At 42.9% G+C, this 19,516-nt stretch overlaps 1 protein-coding gene across 1 annotated transcript in view; it reads left to right on the top strand.

Moving 5' to 3' along the window:
* Positions 1-19,516, top strand: part of BDP1 (B double prime 1, subunit of RNA polymerase III transcription initiation factor IIIB) — a 75,880-nt gene that overhangs the window by 39,645 nt on the left and 16,719 nt on the right. The window contains 18 exon segments of the mRNA XM_054397652.1: positions 250-332; positions 875-1,034; positions 1,460-1,542; positions 2,085-2,244; positions 2,670-2,752; positions 3,592-3,823; positions 4,347-4,534; positions 5,265-5,401; positions 5,404-5,480; positions 5,912-6,095; positions 6,556-6,767; positions 9,927-10,042; positions 10,844-11,060; positions 11,556-11,740; positions 15,100-15,310; positions 16,727-16,920; positions 18,091-18,463; positions 18,607-18,948. Of these exon segments, the coding sequence (XP_054253627.1) occupies positions 250-332; positions 875-1,034; positions 1,460-1,542; positions 2,085-2,244; positions 2,670-2,752; positions 3,592-3,823; positions 4,347-4,534; positions 5,265-5,401; positions 5,404-5,480; positions 5,912-6,095; positions 6,556-6,767; positions 9,927-10,042; positions 10,844-11,060; positions 11,556-11,740; positions 15,100-15,310; positions 16,727-16,920; positions 18,091-18,463; positions 18,607-18,948 (3,237 nt within the window).

Below are 19,516 nucleotides of genomic sequence, written 5' to 3'. Positions count from 1 at the left end.
GGGGCTTGTCACACATACTGTAGGTGCCAATAATATTTCACATCCTGCAGCAGAGAGAGCTTCAGTTGTGTGATCCAGATTTTGCTGCACCTTTCATGCTCTGTGAGAGGTCCCTGTGACAGTTTGTGTGTGCCACATGCAATCGATTTCCTTTTGTGTGCTGTTGTGGACAGTTAGCTGGTCTGTGGGGCTTTGCTGTCCTCCATCTGTGTGAGAGAGTTCATGTCTTCATGTTGTGTTTCTCTTCAGAACGCTGGGCCAAGTAAGACCTCTGACCCTGCCAGTGAAGTAGCTGCAGGAAAAGATGATAAAGGCCTGGAGACAATGTCTGAGTAAGTATGAGGGAAATCCAAGGACACGTGCTGCTCTGCAGCAATTTGCCATCCCTCTTGCTCCTGGCAGTGTTACACAGGGTTTAAATTTCCTCTCAGATTGTGTGGAATTGTGAAGTTTTTAATATAAATCTAGAGTTTGACATCCTGCTTTGCTTGGCTAATATCAAGGGGCTCTGTGGTGGAAGGAGCTCCGTTCTTCAGTTCTGGGAAGCTGAGGACAGCATTACTTTGTGAAGCAGTAAGTGTGTTGGATAGGGAAAAGGGATAACAATGGCTTTGCCTTCCTGCCATCTTCAGCTGCCAGCTCATGGTCCTGCTTTCCAGCACTTGCAGAAGCAGCTGCAGTGTGCAGTCTGGTTAGGTTCCCCCCGTGTGTGGAGGAGCAGAGGCCATTGTGTGTAGGCAGTTTTCTTAGGATTGTGCAGAGCCTTCCAAAGACAGCCCAGGTGCAGTAAAGCAAGTTGTGCAAGCAGCTCCTGAATCTTGCCCAGGCTGGGATATTGTGGACTGAAGGTCATTGTTGTGCATCCTTTGTGCAGAGAAGCTGAAGAAGCTGCAGCTGCAGAGGCCACAGGTAGAGGACGTTGGCAGAGGTTTAAGCCTAATGTTACCAGAGCTTCTGTGAGGAAAGAAGAGCCTGGAAAAGATGGAAGAAGTGATGAAGTGCTCCATCCATGTTCTAAGAGAAGAAGCAGAAAGGTATTTATCAGAGTCAGGTAACTGGAGAGAGTGTGTGGGCTAAAAGGCTGCTGGCTGCAACATCAATGTTCCCTTCTTCTTTGTTTCCATTTTTTTACCCTGCATATGACCAGGAATCAGCCACTTGCTTAACCTGCAGTGACAGTGTGACGTTGCTTAAGGGCCTGAGCTGAGCTGGGGCTTGTCACACATACTGTAGGTGCCAATAATATTTCACATCCTGCAGCAGAGAGAGCTTCAGTTGTGTGATCCAGATTTTGCTGCACCTTTCATGCTCTGTGAGAGGTCCCTGTGACAGTTTGTGTGTGCCACATGCAATCGATTTCCTTTTGTGTGCTGTTGTGGACAGTTAGCTGGTCTGTGGGGCTTTGCTGTCCTCCATCTGTGTGAGAGAGTTCATGTCTTCATGTTGTGTTTCTCTTCAGAACGCTGGGCCAAGTAAGACCTCTGACCCTGCCAGTGAAGTAGCTGCAGGAAAAGATGATAAAGGCCTGGAGACAATGTCTGAGTAAGTATGAGGGAAATCCAAGGACACGTGCTGCTCTGCAGCAATTTGCCATCCCTCTTGCTCCTGGCAGTGTTACACAGGGTTTAAATTTCCTCTCAGATTGTGTGGAATTGTGAAGTTTTTAATATAAATCTAGAGTTTGACATCGTGCTTTGCTTGGCTAATATCAAGGGGCTCTGGGGTAGAAGGAGCTCCGTGCTTCAGTTCTGGGAAGCTGAGGAAAGCATTACTTTGTGAAGCAGTAAGTGTGTTGGATAGGGAAAAGGGATAACCATGGCTTTGCCTTCCTGCCATCTTCAGCTGCCAGCTCATGGTCCTGCTTTCCAGCACTTGCAGAAGCAGCTGCAGTGTGCAGTCTGGTTAGGTTCCCCCCGTGTATGGAGGAGCAGAGGCCATTGTGTGTAGGCAGTTTTCTTAGGATTGTGCAGAGTCTTCCAAAGACAGTCCAGGTGCAGTAAAGCAAGTTGTGCAAGCAGCTCCTGAATCTTGCCCAGGCTGGGATATTGTGGACTGAAGGTCATTGTTGTGCATCCTTTGTGCAGAGAAGCTGAAGAAGCTGTAGCTGCAGAGGCGACAGGTAGAGGACGTTGGCAGAGGTTTAAGCCTAATGTTACCAGAGCTTCTGTGAGGAAAGAAGAGTCTGGAAAAGATGGAAGAAGTGATGAAGTGCTCCATCCATGTTCTAAGAGAAGAAGCAGAAAGGTATTTATCAGAGTCAGGTAACTGGAGAGAGTGTGTGGGCTAAAAGGCTGCTGGCTGCAACATCAATGTTCCCTTCTTCTTTGTTTCCATTTTTTTACCCTGCATATGACCAGGAATCAGCCACTTGCTTAACCTGCAGTGACAGTGTGACGTTGCTTAAGGGCCTGAGCTGAGCTGGGGCTTGTCACACATACTGTAGGTGCCAATAATATTTCACATCCTGCAGCAGAGAGAGCTTCAGTTGTGTGATCCAGATTTTGCTGCACCTTTCATGCTCTGTGAGAGGTCCCTGTGACAGTTTGTGTGTGCCACATGCAATCGATTTCCTTTTGTGTGCTGTTGTGGACAGTTAGCTGGTCTGTGGGGCTTTGCTGTCCTCCATCTGTGTGAGAGAGTTCATGTCTTCATGTTGTGTTTCTCTTCAGAACGCTGGGCCAAGTAAGACCTCTGACCCTGCCAGTGAAGTAGCTGCAGGAAAAGATGATAAAGGCCTGGAGACAATGTCTGAGTAAGTATGAGGGAAATCCAAGGACACGTGCTGCTCTGCAGCAATTTGCCATCCCTCTTGCTCCTGGCAGTGTTACACAGTGTGGAAGTTTTTTCAGAAACCTGTACAAGGAGACAGAAATTGAGGGAAGAATGGGACTCCTGTTCTAGTGCATGTAACATATTAAGGTTTTTTTGTTTTTAAAGCAGTGCTTATAAATGTGATCTAATGATAAATGCAAAAAAAAAATCCCCAATAGTTCGGTCCCTTCAAAATTAAAGCAAGCCTTCTCTACAAGCTTTAGTTGAGAAATACATCACTTTCAGTGGTCAAGTGTTTAAACCACAGGAGTAAGTGTTTGTTCTGAAGGTGTAGATAAGAGTTATGTGTCTGGTATTAGGAGACAAACTTCCAACCTGGGGGCAACTCAGTGCACATGGTGATTGTGAAATTCTTCTTGTAGTATTGTGCCTCTTCTATTTTCGTGTTAGTAAGGTTACAAAGTTATTTGTTTATTTTCTAAATGCTTGTAATGTTTTTAACCCCTCATTAAATTAGTCCTGTCTGCCTCTAGACCAGGTAGGAATACAGGAAGAGCCATTATGATTTACAAATTGGTATCACATCTCCAGTGGGAAAAGAAAAAGAATAGGGCAAACTTAAGTTTAAACTTGTCAGAAACTTTTTCAATCTAGCAGACACACTTCTAACTTTATTGTTTCAGGAAGGTAGTAAGGCATAGCTTCATTTCAGACAGCTGACTATTACTAACTGTGTAAAAAATAAACAAAATCACTTCCCCAACACCCCTTCCACTTTCAGATATGATATATACTTATGAATCTTGCATCTTTCCCCAGGCCCAATGAAAGAGCTGGCTTACAAGAAGACAGCACACAGAGTGTGCTGAAACCATCACCTCTCAATAGACGCAGGGTGCAGAGATCTACACCAAATCTACCACAAACTGATACAAGACAGAAAGGTTTGATGGGTGAAAAAGATCCTGAAGAGGAGAAGACTGCAGGTGGCCAAGCAGAAGAAGCTGTGATACAGCAAAAGGAAGACAACAATGATCCGTTCCCCAGAACTGTAAGTTTCTTCAGCAGTTGTTGAAGACTTTAGGTACATACTGTGTAATCTGTAGGCATAGCCTTTGCATGCTTTGCTTATTCTTTTGGAGCAAAATGAATTGTCATTAATATTTCCTCAGGCTCGCACTTGGGTTCTGTTTTCCATAGACAGATGGATTGTGCCTCATTTTGTTTTTATTTGTGATACCAGGTATGAAAAGAGAAGCGCAGAGAGAAAAGGTCTCTAGGAAAAGAGAACACTCCAGATAGAAACTGTACAGAAAAACAGCAACTTTTTACCTTAGAATACCTCCTGATTTTAGTTGGATGCACACTCCAGATAGAAACTGTACAGAAAAATAACAACTTTTTACCTTAAAATACCTCCTGATTTTAGTTGGATGCACAGGAAGCAAGAGAGATATTTCTGACTATTTTTGTAAGAGATACTAAAATAAACCTTTTCCTTTCCTCCTGCTGTTCTAAAAGAGAGGCCAAGCAAATCTTTCATAATAATGGAGTTGAACTTTTATGCCTTTCAGGATGTGATGGCTCATGAAGGCGTTCATCCATGCAGTGTGATGTCGGAAAAGATTGTTTCTTCAGATTCTGAGATGAACACAAGACTTACAAGGCAGTCTTCCCAAGAAAAGTCTGCAAAAGCAGAAGGCGACGAAAGTGAAAAGGAATTATCATATGTCCTGAAAAAGGTTTCAGAATTGAAAATAGGGTAAGGTTATTTTTTAAATGAAGAGAAAAGTGGACTGCAAATCATCAATATTTCTGAGTATTCTACATTTCTACATTCAACTCCAGCATTAAAATGAAGTTTTATGTCTTTATTAAGATGTTTAATGAAGTCAGTTCCAAACTTAAAGAAATTCCCAAGAGCTTGAAAGGACTAAATTTATCTGCCTTTGGATATTAATTTGATCTTTAGACTGAACCCAGTTTTCAAACAAATGTATTTTTCTGATACTCATTTCCTGTGGTTACCTTCTCCATGTTGGTCCTAATAGTACTCAGGTAAATACATTTCTGTGTATAAGGTTTGATTTCCTGTTGAAGTGTCCTTAAAAAAAACAAACCAAAAGAACCATGCTGTAAATCTCCTAGATAAATTTTGAACATGATTAGACAAAGGCATTTGTAAAATGCTTTTTCTCCTCCCAAAGTGACTGGAAGTTGCAGTTGTTCTGAAATAGGATCTTCTTTTAACTTTGTTCAACTCTTTGACTTTGTTCTCCTGTTTATAGGATACACAGGTTTCTAGTGATGTTCAGTGTGCTTTCATTGGATGTTTTTTTCATGATGTCAGTAACTTTGCTATTGCTCTGAGAAAGCTAAAATTTTTTATACTTGGCTGTTGTGTTGAAGAGAACTACATAAAAGCATGTCATGCATGACTTGGAGAACCTCTGTTGTCCCATAACTTTGATTTTTATTTTTTTTTTTTGTAGGGAGTCTTATCCTCAGAAGGAAGAAGAGAAGACTGGTTTACCATCAACTTGGTTTCTGAGGACTCGGTGCCAGAAACCTGAGCCAAGTTTAAGAACAACAGCTACTAGAAAGGAAGAGCTCAAGGTAAGTAATAGAGGTGATTACAAAAAGATACTAACAAGGAAGAAGGTTTGACACAATGTGGCAGTGAATGTAGCATCCTTCCTGATACAGATGTGGGGCTTTACTTTTTTTCTTTAGTTCTAGTTGAGCTTTTGGGTTGTGAAATGAACAACTTTTTTCAAGTTAAATTTTGCACATGGAAACTCCTGTACTTAGCACTTGCTGAATGTGAGGAGGAAAACATTGCCTCCTTTCTCTACCATTTTTTGTGTGTCCAGGTGTCTTTCTGACCTGAGATGGCCTTGTAGAGTTGACAGTGAAGAAGGAAGATGGCAAAGAAACCTAGATGCCAAGCTATTGGTTTAAGAGAAAGAAACGTGTGTTTGTCCTGGAAAGACTAGGAAATTATTAGTGAGTAGTTATAGAGAGGTTTTTGCAGGAAACACTTTGTAGAGTGATTAGTACCAAATTTCATGGGCATCATAATGTCTCTTGTTGGTTTAGTATCATGACTTTTTTTGTTTCTTGTGTTTATGTCTTTCAGAAGCCAAGAAAAGATGAAGTCCTGCAACAGGTGGAATTCTTAAAGACTATGTCACTTGGCTCTAAGGTGTTTTCTGTGGGGGAAAGTTTTGACTTCCAAAAGACATTCTCAAGATCAGAGTGTGGTGTACTCATGTCTTGTCTGCCTGAAACCAACCAAGATGACACCTCAACTAGTAATGCAGGGTAAAGGCTTGACTACTTTTGTAACAATGAAAGTGCTTGAAAAGGAAATCATTGTGCTAATGGACTGGTTACGAGCAAAGAAAATCTAGATAAATCCTGAATGAAATCTCAGTTCTCAGTCTTGACTCTAGTGATACAAAACTTTCAGTGACTTTTATACTAAGCATTGATTTTACAGCTGTTTTGTCATCTGAAATGCTAGATTCATTTCATGTAAGCAGAGGAATACTGGTTTGCTTATTGGAGAAACCATGTGAAAATTGCTTTAGCTTTATAGCAGTAAGCAGACACTTAGTTACTGTCTCCAGTTTTGTGTTTGTAACTTGAACTGAGGTGCACTTTATGTTTACAGGGTTGCTTTTGAATAATCATTTTTTTCCTGTGTGTAAACATAATGAACCTGTGTTTGTTAATGACAAATGCTTTAGAATTTTCAGATTTATGTATTCTTCTGTCTTTGTATTGACAGCAAAAATACCACTGAAGAAGAAAGTAAAGAAACACCTCTTCAACCATCCCAGCTGCTGCAAAGCAGATGCGATAGGTACAAGCCAAACTTGGAAGGAGCTGTTGGAAGGGAAGAATTACAAATACCAGAAAATGAGAGGAAAAAGCAGCCCGAATCTGAGCAGCTGGTGTTTCAAAAAGATGACTCTGCCTATGCTGTCATTGTAAGTGTTAATAAGAATAAGCAGTTGGCTTTCAGAAATGTGGTTCCAAGTTGCATGTTCCATTTTATGAAGTTTAATTACAACATTTAAGTTGCACTCCCTGAAGCTGAGACATACCACACTAGACAAAAATGCCTGGAGCACTGGTATGTTGGGGTGTTGCAGGTCTGCAACTCATAGTACCATGAGAAACGATGACCTGGTTTTGATTGGATTGCTTGACATTAAAAGAAAAAAAGATTATGCACATTTAAGGTAAACTCTAGGTAAAAACGTGGTTTATATTGCAATATGTAAAAATTAGCTTTTCTGCTCATTATTTCTTTCCTGGTTGGATCAATCAAGTCAGTGTTGAAGAATATCAAGAGAAGGCAGAAAAAGAGCTATATTAGTCTGAAAAACAGAAGGTTGAGAGGGGATCTTACTAACGTTTGTAAATATCTGAAGGGTGGGTGGTCAAGAAGAAAGGGACAGTCTCTTGGTCAAGAGAGGGGATTCTTCCCCTTTATTCTGCTCTTGAGAGATCCCACCTTGAATACTGGTCCAGTTTTGGTGTCCCCAGAAGGACACCAGAGGTGTTGGAGTGAGTCCAGAGGAGGACCACAAAGATTATCCAAGGGCTGCAACACCTCTGCTGTGAGGATAGGCTGAGGGAGCTGTGGTTGTTCAGCCTGGAGAAGATTCCACGGGGACCGTGGAGCTGCCTTCCAATAGCTGAAGGGACTCTACAGGAAGGTTGCAGAGGGACTTTTCATGAGGGTGTCTAGAGACAGGACAAGGGGGAATGGTTTTAAGCTGAGGGAGAGCAGGGTTAGACTGGAGCTGAGGAAGAAGTTCTTCAGTACTAGGGTGGTGAGACTCTGGAAGAGGCTGCCCAGGGAGGCTGTGGATGCTCACTGTGGGTGTTCAAGGCCAGGTTGGATGAGGCCTTGAGCTGCTGAGTCTAGTTGAGAGGTGTCCCTGCCCATGGCAGGGAGGTGGGAGTAGATAATCTCCGAGGTCCCTTCCAACCTAAGCCGTTCTGGGATTCTTTTCAATGTGTCCTGTGATAGGACAAGGGGCAATGGGTACAAACTGGAACACAGGAAAATTCCACCTCAACATGAGGAAAAACTTCTTTACTGTGAGGGTGGAAGAGCCCTGGAGCAGGCTGCTCAGAGAAGTTGTGAAGTGTCCCTCTCTAGAGATGTTCAGGATCCATCTAAGTGCATTCCTGTGTGACCTGTACTAGGTGATCCTGCTCTGGCAGGAGTGTTAGATGCAATGATCTCTGAAGCTTCCTTCCAACTCCTACCACTCTGTGATTCTGTTGAAAAACAAAAGAGTTCCGTTAATTTGGTGACCACTACAGTGCCTAACACTCCTCTGCTTTACACAGATAAATGGAGCCATTCACCTACACTATATCCCCACAGACATTTTGGTAGTCACTGTAAAAGGTATTGAAGTCCTCCAATGCCATTACAGGTCTGAAGAAATCTCTGTAACCATTTTGTGGGTTGCTCATGAATCATGCCATGGATGTAGGCATGCCTGTGTGCACTTGGCTACAATCCTAAACAATAGCTAAGCTGTGTAAGATTGACTCTTTTTTGTTTTTTTGAATGGCTCTAGCTGGTTCTAGTTTTGAACCTCTGTGGATCTAGCTTGGAATACTTGTATGCAGCATTCCCAGAGAGCAACACAAATGCACTGTAGTCTTCCTCTCAGTGCCCACATCGTCAGCTCACCCTGAACTGAGACAGTTGCTTGTGGTTCAGCTTTGGCTATTCTAGACCTGTGGACCATGAGCACACATCTGCCAATCTGTAGCACCACAGTAATGTTTAAATTATACTGCACTAAGAAGGCTCTTGAAGACCTGAAGTGCTGAGAGACATGTTTAGGTAGCTCCTTTGTGGAACTAGTGTGGCAAATACAGAAGTAAAATTAGTAAGCCCTTCTGAATGTAAGAGTATATTTAAATGGCTTGGGTCTACCTGTGCTCTGCAATATCCAGTTTTCAAAAGTTCTTCCATTAGCTAGAGTGTTTTGTTTCCTTAGTGCTTCAGGTAACAGAGCGTTTATTGGATGCTGAATCACAGATTGACAATTGCATCAGGTTGGAAGGGTTCCTCAAAGGTCATCCTGTCCAACCCCCCTGCAGTTAGCAGGCACATCACCAACTAGATCATGTTGCTCAGGGCCCCATCAGGTTTGACCTTGAATGTCCTCAGGGACGGGGCCTCAACCACATCTCTGGCAACTTATTCCAGTGTTTCCCCTCCCTCATTGTAAAGAACTTCCTCCTTATGTCCAACCTAAATCTACCCTGCTGCAGTTTAAATCCAGTGCCCTGTATCCTATCCCCACAGGCCCTTCTAAACAGTTCCTCCCCAGCTTTCCTGTAGACCCCCTTCAGATACTGAAATGCAGCTACGAGGTCTCCCTGAAGCCTTCTCTTCTCCAGGCTGAACAACCTCAACTCTCTCAGGCTGGCTTCATGGGATAGGTGCTCCAGCTCCCCGTTCACTTTTGTGTTCCTCCTCTGGAGCCGCTCCAACAGCTCTGTGTCCTTCTTGCTTTGAGGACCCCATAGCTGGACACGGAACTGCAGATGAGGTCTCACCAGAGCAGAGGGGCAGGATGCCCTCTCTGCATCTGCTGGCCATGCTGCTTTTGTTGCTGCCCAGTCTGCCACTGGCCTTCTGGGCTGCAAGTGCCCACTGCTAGCTCATGTCCAGCTACTTACCCATCAGCAACCCGAAGTCCTCTTCTGCAAGACTGCTCTCAGTCTCATCATCCCCCAGCCTGGACTGATACCCAACATTGCCCTAGGGTGCAGGACCTTGCACTTACTGAACCTCATGAGATGCTCCTTAGCCCACTTCTCCAGCCTGTCTAGGTTCCCATATTTAAGAGCCTAGCTCAAGGTAGCCCAGGACTAAGAAGACTTAATTCCTGCTTGCTTATAAATTGAATTATGTGCTCAGGCAGATTACCCTCACAAATATGATATGATTCCTTTCTTGACTGGGGTATAGCAGAGATTTGTAGGTCTCATGTTGTTTGGTTGTTTTTTGGTTTGAGGGTTGGGGTTTTTTTATAAAGTATACAACTGTTCTAAAAACTTGCTTAATTCCCTTTTTCTTCATCTTTTTTTTTAATTGCAAATTAAAGGCTGAAAGTGAAGCTGCATTGTGTCCAGCAGGTCTATTGAGCAAAGAGGAACAGGAACAGCAAGAGGTGCCTCAGATGCCCTGTATTTCTGGAAACATACTGTGTAAGCAAAGCAGGTAAGTCCAGAGTTCAGCAAAATTGCTTTTGAAAAGCTTTCATCTGGTGCATAATGAAACACCTTTTTAAGTGTCAATTCTTTTGTTCCCTGTAATCTGTCTTTTCCCAGTGTTTAATTTTCAGTGCCTAGAGGCAGCTTCTTCCCATGTTGTCAGAGCACATTTTAAATTGAGCTGAACTACTTGTCATTGTGTAGCTGGTACATAAGTGATCTGCATAAGTTTGTAGCTCTTTTTTTTGACCAAGACTTTCTTTTCTTTGGTTTGTATTTGCATAGGCAGAGATCATACATGTAACAAAGACACTTTGCAAACTCTCAGTGATCTATCCTTCACTGATCCCACTGTGCTCTTCTATTTCACTCCTTCTCTTGTTAAAAGGAGACTTTAAGCATGTATTAGACTGCAAATGTTGATGTGGTTAGCAGCATAATTTTTTTGTCTTGATGTTAAAAATACCTTGACAAAGAAATCATAGAATGGTCTGGGCTGGAAGGGACCTCCGAATGTCATCTAGTTCAACACCCCCTGCAGTAAGCAGGGACATCCTCAACTAGACCAGGTAATCCTGGTCTGGTTGAGGATGGTCTTGTTATTCCTTCTTCTGTGCTATCCATAAATGCTCAAAATGAGAAATACAGATTTGAAAAGATAAAAAGGCAATGCAGTGTATTACTCTGTAACTCTCTTGTATAAGTATTGACTCAAAACTTACTGAATGCAAACCTGCTTTTTCTCTCCTCCCAGCCAAAGTGACATAATTTGGGGGTCTTTTTTGTTTGCTTGCTTTAAATTCACTAGTGCTGAAAAATCCACTTCCCAAGAGGGCAAGCTGGGTGCTCTGAAACCAGGACAACTCATAAGGCATGAATCTGTGAGAACTAGACCAGACCTGAAAACAGCACGTAGTAAAGAATCTCCAGTGGCACCAAATCTTGCTGCTTCAGTTGAGGAAGAAGCAAACAAAGGAGAGAATCTGCCTGTGGCAGAAGGATCTGAGGAACCTCTTCCACCAAAAGTGAGAATTCTATTCAGATATTTGTGATTATACTTTCTAATTCCTGGTTCTACACCAGCTGTTTGTAAGACACCCAAAGATTCTGGTTTAAATGCATACATTATTTTTTGATTAGCAGGAGTTACATTGAGGTTTAATATTTGCACCCTAATGTGAGGCATTGTAGAATTCACAGTGATAAAATAGACTTTTGTTAGCAAACCTAAGGACTTCACCTCAACTTTGACACTTCAGTCACGTTAGCATGAATGACACATTCCTTTTGTCGAGCTTCTTCTGAACTCCTTGGTAGTTGCTCATGAAAGACTATAGTGCTTATATTACCTGGTTTTATTAGACAAAAACCTTAAGGAACGGTGATGGGTGCCATAAACTACTTCTCTAAATTTTTTAACTGAGGCTTTGTCTTAGATATGCATCCTCCAGTGCTTTATTTGACTGGTGATGTATTTTGTGCTGATATTGTTCGTTTTGGTTTTGCTTCTCAAACATAAGGATAACTCTGAAGCATTGTTTGAGGGGAAATCAGCTGAGGGTGACAATCTGGACATAAGTCCAAAAAGCATGAAGTCAGAAGCACTCTCTTCTCCTGAAAAATCATCTGACTGCTACAGCAAGGGAGAACAAAGAAAACGTCTACCTACAGATGATGTAGGAAGTGTTGAGGATACCGTGGAAAGGTAAAGCTCCTTGTTGGCAAAGCTAAAAAGCTCTTCAAGAAGGCTGTGCATATTTGTCTTGTTGCTTTCATCCTGAACTTGCCTTTTTGTTTGGTATTTTTAAAGTGTAGGCTCTGGGCTGCTGTGGTTGTACATTCTACATGCTATGGATGTCACTAGGTGGCATCCTTGGGCAATATAAGTGTTTTTACCATCATTTTTTTCTAAAGTCTGTTTTCCTTGTTGGAAGACCATAGAATCATAGAATCATAGAATCAGTCAGGGTTGGAAGGGACCACAAGTATCATCTAGTTCCAACCCCCCTGCAGGCAGGGTAGGGACACCTCACACTAGATACTTTGCAGGTGAGAGCAGAAGCAAGTCATCAGACCTTAGCTGTCTGAATTTCTCAGTAATTCATTCTTAGTGTACAGTGCACTGTGGAAAGGAAGACTAAGCAGTGTCATTTGCACTCACTTGCTAAGAAGTGGTTGATAGAGTAAGGTAAAATGAGCTTGCTCTCTAAAATGTAGTCTCAGTCTCTTCACTTTTTCTTTCCTGCAGAAGTTCATGGAACCATGTATGGTGTCTTGGTTCTTTGGTGGAGCAGATGCTTTTTATGTATATGCAATATGAGGTGGATGATGTCTGGGTTATAGCTACCTTTTGCTCAGTCTTCACTGATTCAGACCAGTCTCAAAGGAATTTACTTCAGCTGTTTTCTAAAATTAGCTTCTGGTTTCCATCGGTCTCCAAGCCTCCTGCTTAAAATTTCTTGTATAACAGACATTGAAACCATATCCCAGAGGCTTTGTAGTGTTAAGACAAGGACCTTAGCTTGCAGTCTTGGCTTCTGTGATGGTGGAATTTCACAGAATCACAAAATGGTTGAGGTTCAAAGCATCCTCTAGAGTTCATCTGGTCCAACCCTCCTTCTCATACAGGGCCACCCAGAAATGGTTGCCCAAGTACTATGTCCAGATGGCTTTTTGAATATTGCCAGGGATGGAGACTTCACAGTCTCTCTGGTCACCCTCACAGTAAAATAGTATTTCCTGATGTTCAGAAAGCAGCTCCTGTGTTTCAATCTGTGCCCACTGCTCCTTGTTCTGTTGCTAGCTACCACCAGAAAGAGTCTGGCTCCATCTGTTTTCACACCTTTCCTTCAGGTATTTATACACATTGATGATATTTCCCAACTCACTCCAACCCATCCTGCTTTTTCTCCAGGCTGTCCTTACTCTTTTCAGCCTTTCATCACAGAATAGGTGCTTCTATCCCTTCACTTTCCATAGCCCTCTGCTGGGCCCTATCCAGTATGTCAGTATCTCTCTTTTGACCAGTTCTGGGCACTTCAGTAGAGTAAGTCCAGATGTGGCGTCACCAGCCAGAGGAGAAGGAGAACCTCCCTTATCCTGCTGGCAACACTTCTCCTAATAGAGCCCTGGATGCCATTAGCTTTTTTTTAGCAGCCCAGGGCACATTGCTGGCTCAGGTTCATCGCTGTGTCCACTAGCGTGCCCTGCTCCTTTTCTGCAAAGCTGCTTCCTATCTGTGTAGACCTCAGCATTTATTACAGAATCAGAGAATGTTAGGGGTTGGAAGGGACCTTGAAAGATCACCTGGTGCAACCCCCTGCCAGAGCAGGATCACCTGGAGTAGGTCACACAGGAACACATCCAGGCTGGTTTTGAGTGTCCACAGAAAATGAGACTCTGCAACCTCTCTGGGCAGCCTGTTCCAGGGCTCTGTCACCCTCACAGTGAAAAAGTTTTTCCTTATGTTCACATGGAACCTCCTCTGCTCCAGCTTGCAACCATTGCCCCTTGTCCTATCATTGAGCATTTCTGAGCAGGGCCTGGCTCTGTCCTCCTGACACCTGCCTTTCACTTATTTATAAACATTAATGAGGTCACCTTTTCCCCAAGCTAAAGAGTACCCCAGCTCCCTCAGCCTTTCCTCAACATGGAGATGTTGCACTCCATCTTTGTGACTATGCACTGGACTCGTTCAAGCAGTTCCCTGAGGTCCGTCTTGAACTGAAGGGCCTAGAGCTGGACAAAATATTCCACATACAATCTCACCAAGGCAGAGTAGATGGGGAGGAGAATCTCTCTCTGGACCTACTAACCACACACCTTCTAATACAGCCCAGGATGCTGTTTGCCTTCTTGGCCACAAGGGCACATTGCTGGCTCGTGGTCTTGCTTCTGTCCTGGGAAAGGACTTTTTAGGGTGTCAGGGAGTGATAGGAGTGGGGGGAATGGGGCAAAAATAGAAATGGGTGGGTTCAGATTGGATGTTAGGAAGAAATTCTTCCCCATGAGGATGGTGAGACACTGGAACAAGTTGCCTAGGGAGGTGGTGGAAGCCTCATCCCTGGAGGTTTTTGCAGCCAGGCTGGAGGTGGCTGTGAGCAACCTGCTGTAGTGTGAGGTGTCCCTGCCCATGGCAGGGTGTTGGAACTGGATGATCCTTGAGGTCCTTTCCAACCCTGATAATTCTATGGTTCTATGATTGAACACAGTATTAACCCAAAGAGTACACTCCTTGTTACTGGCCTCTCACTAGACTTTGTGCCACGTTGATCACCAAGCACTGAGCCTGGCACCTTCTGCTCACCCAGCCCACACCTCATCAGTTACCCTGATACAGATGTTAGGGTAGACAGCGTTAGAAGCCTTGCTCAAGCTTTACTAAGTCAAGGAAGACACTATCTACAGCTCTTCATCTATCAAGTTAGTAATTTCATCATAAAAGGTTATCAGGTTGATTAAGCATGACTTCTCCCCATTGTGAACCCATTCTGGCTACTCCAAGTTACCTTCTTGTTTTTCATGTGTCTGGAAATGGTCCCCAGGATTAGTTGTTCCATCACTCTCCTACTCACCTCCCAGGTGAGGCTGACTGGCCTTGTGGTTCTGGATACCCCTGCTTGCCCTTTCCTGAGACATGGGTTTGAAAGCCCAGGATTTGTATCTCACTGACCTGAATGTGCTTGAACACACAGAAGAATTTCATCCTGTTTAAAAGCAGTGGTGCCTTGATCACTGGAATTAATAAATACAATGTTACTGGTTGCTTAATTTTGAGGGCCCTATAGTGATATAGCTATACCAAACTTCTTAATTTTGTTTTCCTTCCAAAAGTAATGAGAAAGGTCTATTACTGCCGAAAAGCAAACTATTTCCTTTTTCCTTTTTTTTTTACTTAATTTTTGCTTTTATTTTGTTTTAATCTTCACCAACTAAACAAAAATTCAGAATACTTCAGTTCATTTCTAGCTAAAAGCACTGAATTGTTTACAGTAAGCCAAGCCTACAGAATACATTTTGTAGTTCCTGAGAAGTAAAAGTTGAAAAATATTTTTATATATCTAGTGATAAATTCATTTCTGGAGGAGAAAGTGAAGAAAGTGATACAAAACCTAGGCATCAAGTGAAGAAACCCCACTGGGAACCCAGACCAAACCTCATGGGAGTTACTGGAAAAGGAGATGATGCTGAAGAAGGTGAAAGCAGAGAAGAGGACACTGCTGAGAACAGAGATGCAGCAAAGGATTTGATGGTAGAAGATCTAGGTGTATCATTAGTAAGTGCTGGTTATGTGTTTTGAGCCAATTTACACCTCAGTTCTTGTGATTAAATTCTCAGAACCACAAGTGGCGCAGAAACCCAGTAGCTGTCTGGGAAAGGTTAATATGATTCTTTTCTTTTTATAAAATTGACTTTTCAAAAATGGGCTTGGGATCTAAAAACTGTGGTAACATTTAATGCTTGTTGTCTCAAGTTTTACAGTTTGTGTGGTTAGAAGTGTATCAAAAATACTTGTTAAAACTGTTAGCACTTAACAGGCCTTACCTAGTCAACACTAGTTTCTTCTCTCTCTAAAGCTGTGATACCAGAATCAGGTTTATCTAGTGCTCCTTATTTTCTAGAGGGATTACTAAAATCCTTCACATGCAATTTTTAGCCAAGTTAGTTTTCACTGTTTTAGCCAAGGATCCATAATTAACAAAACTGTGCTTGATGATGTTTTTCATCTTCTAGGATATGTGCCTCTGTGTGTCTTGAATATTTGTTTTCTGTTCTGTAAACTATGTGTGGTGGGTTGAAAATTCCTCCCCAACATTAAATTTGCCAGAACAGCTCAGCTGGAAGCAAATGAAAGCTTATTTACAAGCAAAACTACAATCTACAATGAAAGGCAATGAATATGTACAAAATACACAGTATTTACAGTATTTACAGGTATTTACAATTAATAAACAGCACAAGGAACCCCTGGCCAGAGACCAGGGGAAGCTAATAGCTTCTCCCTCCCTGCCTCCCCCTTTACCCCCTCGTACAGAAAAGGGACAAGAGAAAGGAGCAGAGAGATATTTTGTTAGACTCAGCCAAAACAATGCAGCCAAGGTCAAGCAGAAGCCAGCAGAAGCACGAAGGTAGTATCTCCCAGAGTTTATAGGTGAGGAGAGAGATTGTTTTGGTACCACTAGTTTAAGTCCCTTACCTCTTCAATGGGATTGTTTAGAACTATCATTATTTTCCTTTTTACACCCAATAGTGATTTGTTTACATTCTACTACTTTCTGTTCAAACTGTTCAAAGCCTAAAACTACCACACTATGGTAGTTTTTTAATTCCTTGTTTGTTTCCATAGCAGAATAAAACCTAGTTTTCCCTTCTCTCAAGTTTTCGTTTAAATTAATAGGTAATTTCAGAAGATTATTAACCTTTCCAGCTTCTGACGAGTTGCTGCTCTTATAAGTTGATACAGCCGCAGCAGCAGCACAGGGACCTCAGGTATCATAGATGATCCCGTGTAGTGACACTTCTGCTTTAAAGCCTGAAAGTAAAGAAAACATGGGAAAACCTCCTAAGCTACCAGAGGTGACAGCTGAACATGTTTTTAAGAGCCTCAAACCTATTTATTTAAATCCTTTGTCACCAAAACTGGTTAAAAAACATTTGGGACAATGCTGTTGTAATTGTCTCCCTGTCTCAGGAGAGCTTTAACAACACAGTGGAAGCTTCACCCATCTCAAAAGCTGCAAGAAAACGCACTTTCGTGGAGCCTGTGGAAACGCCTTCTAAAAGATCCAGGAAGAATATTCATCAGACTCCAGATACATCATCAGGGAGTGAGAGTCATGAAAAAGAATACCATTCTTTTAACCAAAGAGTGCAGTGGAAGCTTTGGTGAGTTCTGTGTCTTGAGCACTAGGCTGAGGTGGACAAGGGATTTCCTTCTTTTTTCTAGTGGAGGAATTCTGTATCTTGTAAATTTAACTGTGTAGTTTTTCAACACTGAAGCTGCTTAATGCCTGCTTACCATCAGTACTTTGTAAAAATAGGTGAAGGCATCAGGATTTCTGATTAAATGGTATGTGAATACCATTCAATAAGGACAAATGCAGAGTCTTGTGTCTGGGAAAGAATAATAAACTGCACCAGCACAGGTTAGAAGGTGATCAGCTGATGAGCAGCCCCATGGAGAAAGACCTGGAAGTCCTGGTGGGCAACAGGTTATCCATGGAACAGCAATGTGCCCTTGTGGCCAAGAAAGCCAATGGGATCCTGGGGTGCATTAAGAAGAGTGTATCCAGCAGATCAAGGGAGGTTCTCCTCCCCCTCTACTCTGCCCCGGTGAGTCCCCACCTGGAATATTGCATCAAGTTCTGGGCTCCCCAGTTCAAGAGGGACAGGGATCTACTTCAGAGAGTCCAGCTAAGGGCTGCAAAGTATGATGAAGGGACTGGAGAACTGCCTGATGAGGAGATGCTGAGAGACCTGGGGCTGCTTAGTCTGGAGAGAAGTCTGAGAGGGGATTGAATAAATGTCTATAAATACCTGAGGGATGGGTGTCAGGAAGGAAGGGACAGCCTCTGCTCACTTGTGCCCTGTGACAGGACAGGGGGCAGTGGATGTGAACTACAGAACAGGAGGTTCCACCTCAACATGAGGAAGAACTTCTTTACTGTAAGGGTCACAGAGCACTGGAACAGGCTGCCCAGACAGATTGTGGAGTCTCCTTCTCTGGAGATGTTCAAGCCCTGTCTGGATGTCTTCCTGTGTGACCTGTGCTAGATTCTATGGTCCTGCTCTGGCAGGGGATTGGACTGGATGATCTCCAGAGGTCCCTTCCAACCCCTAACATCCTCTGATCCTGTAAATGCATTTTTGTCACTATATATTAGGAGGTAAATAGATTGTATTGTTGGTCAGAATGACCTGTTTTTATTCACTGAGGGTTTTTTTTTGGTTTGTGGTACCGTTTTTCTTTTTTTGGAATGTCTTGGACTTCACTGATTTATTTTTGTTTACTTACTTATTTACAATTTTTAAATACGCTTTTGTTCTGTAATATAGGAAGCAGTCCGGAAAAATAAGGAAATGGAAGGCATTGCAAAAATGTTTCGTAGAGCTAGAAACTACTGATGCTTCCTCTTCGTCTGAATGTGAGCCTGATTCCATGGAGGAGGAGAATCAAACCCAAGAAGTTACAATGAGGTCTGCTACAGGCAAAAGTTTGAGCACTGCACATAGAACGGAATTTGAAAGTTCAAAAACAACTTTGGTGACCTTCCGGGCTTCTCAAAAGACTGAGGAGGAAGAGGAAGAAAGAGAAGAAGAAGAGGAGGAGGAGGAAAAAGGAGAAGAAAAAGAGGAGGAGGAGGAAAAAGGAGAAGAAAAAGAGGAGGAGGAAAAAGGAGAAGAAAAAGAGGAGGAGGAAAAAGGAGAAGAAGAAGAGGAGGAGAAGGAAGAAGAAGAAGAAGAAGAAGAGGAGGAGGAAGAAGAAGAAGAGGAGGAGGAGGAGGAAGAAGAAGAGGAGGAGGAGGAGGAAGAAGAAGAGGAGGAGGAGGAAGAAGAAGAGGAGGAGGAGACGAAGAGGAGGAGGAGGAAGAAAGAGAAGAAGAGGAGGAGGAGGAAGAAAGAGAAGAAGAAGAGGAGGAGGAGGAGGAAGAAAGAGAAGAAGAAGAGGAGGAGGAAGAAAGAGAAGAAGAAGAGGAGGAGGAGGAAAAAGGAGAAGAAAAAGAGGAGGAGGAAGAAAAAGGAGAAGAAAAAGAGGAGGAGGAAGAAGAAGAAGAGGAGGAGAAAGATGACACTGAACCTGATGAAAGTGAATATTTTATGTCAGAGGAAGTAAACAAAGCTCCAGCATTTGTTCCTATAGCACTTCGATCCCCAAAGCCTGTTCCTGTTCAGATAGAGGAAACATTGGAGGAGGTATTGTGTAGCTGGGATTTTCATATTTACTTTTGTTTTGATTGTTTAAACAGCTTTTATTCTAATTGCATCTCCCAAGTGCTTGTGGTTTGTCCCAGTTTTGCTTAATTGGGCATATTCTAGAGAATGAACAATCAAGCTAGAGAAGGGAGCAGCACCCTGTCAGCCTCCTGCTAATGACAGTTTGACTTTTGCAGGAGTTGGTGCCCTGTGCCTGGAGTCCAAGAGGCAAAGGTGTTGAGAGCCTTCAGTCTTGTACTTTCTTAAGGGCTTGGTCAGGTCTAGGAGGACAGTACCTGAATATTATGCAGTATTGAGTGGTGATACCTCTGCTGCACCCGATAGCTGATTATGAGAGGGGTTACCTCATTCATGTTGATAAAGATGTGCAGGGCAGTGTTGGGAGGATGGAGCCAGGCTCTGCTCAGTGATGCCCACTGATAAGACAAGGGGCAGTGGGTGCAAGCTGGAGCAGAGGAGGTTCCACGTGAACATAAGGAAAATTTTTTTCCCTGTGAAGGTGACAAAACACTGCCAGAGAGATTGTGGAGTCTCCTTCACTGGAGAT

The sequence above is a fragment of the Indicator indicator genome, chromosome Z (genome assembly GCF_027791375.1).
Source record: "Indicator indicator isolate 239-I01 chromosome Z, UM_Iind_1.1, whole genome shotgun sequence".
In the NCBI taxonomy this organism is placed as follows: Eukaryota; Metazoa; Chordata; class Aves; order Piciformes; family Indicatoridae; genus Indicator; species Indicator indicator.
This window is presented reverse-complemented; position numbering and strand designations above follow the sequence as displayed.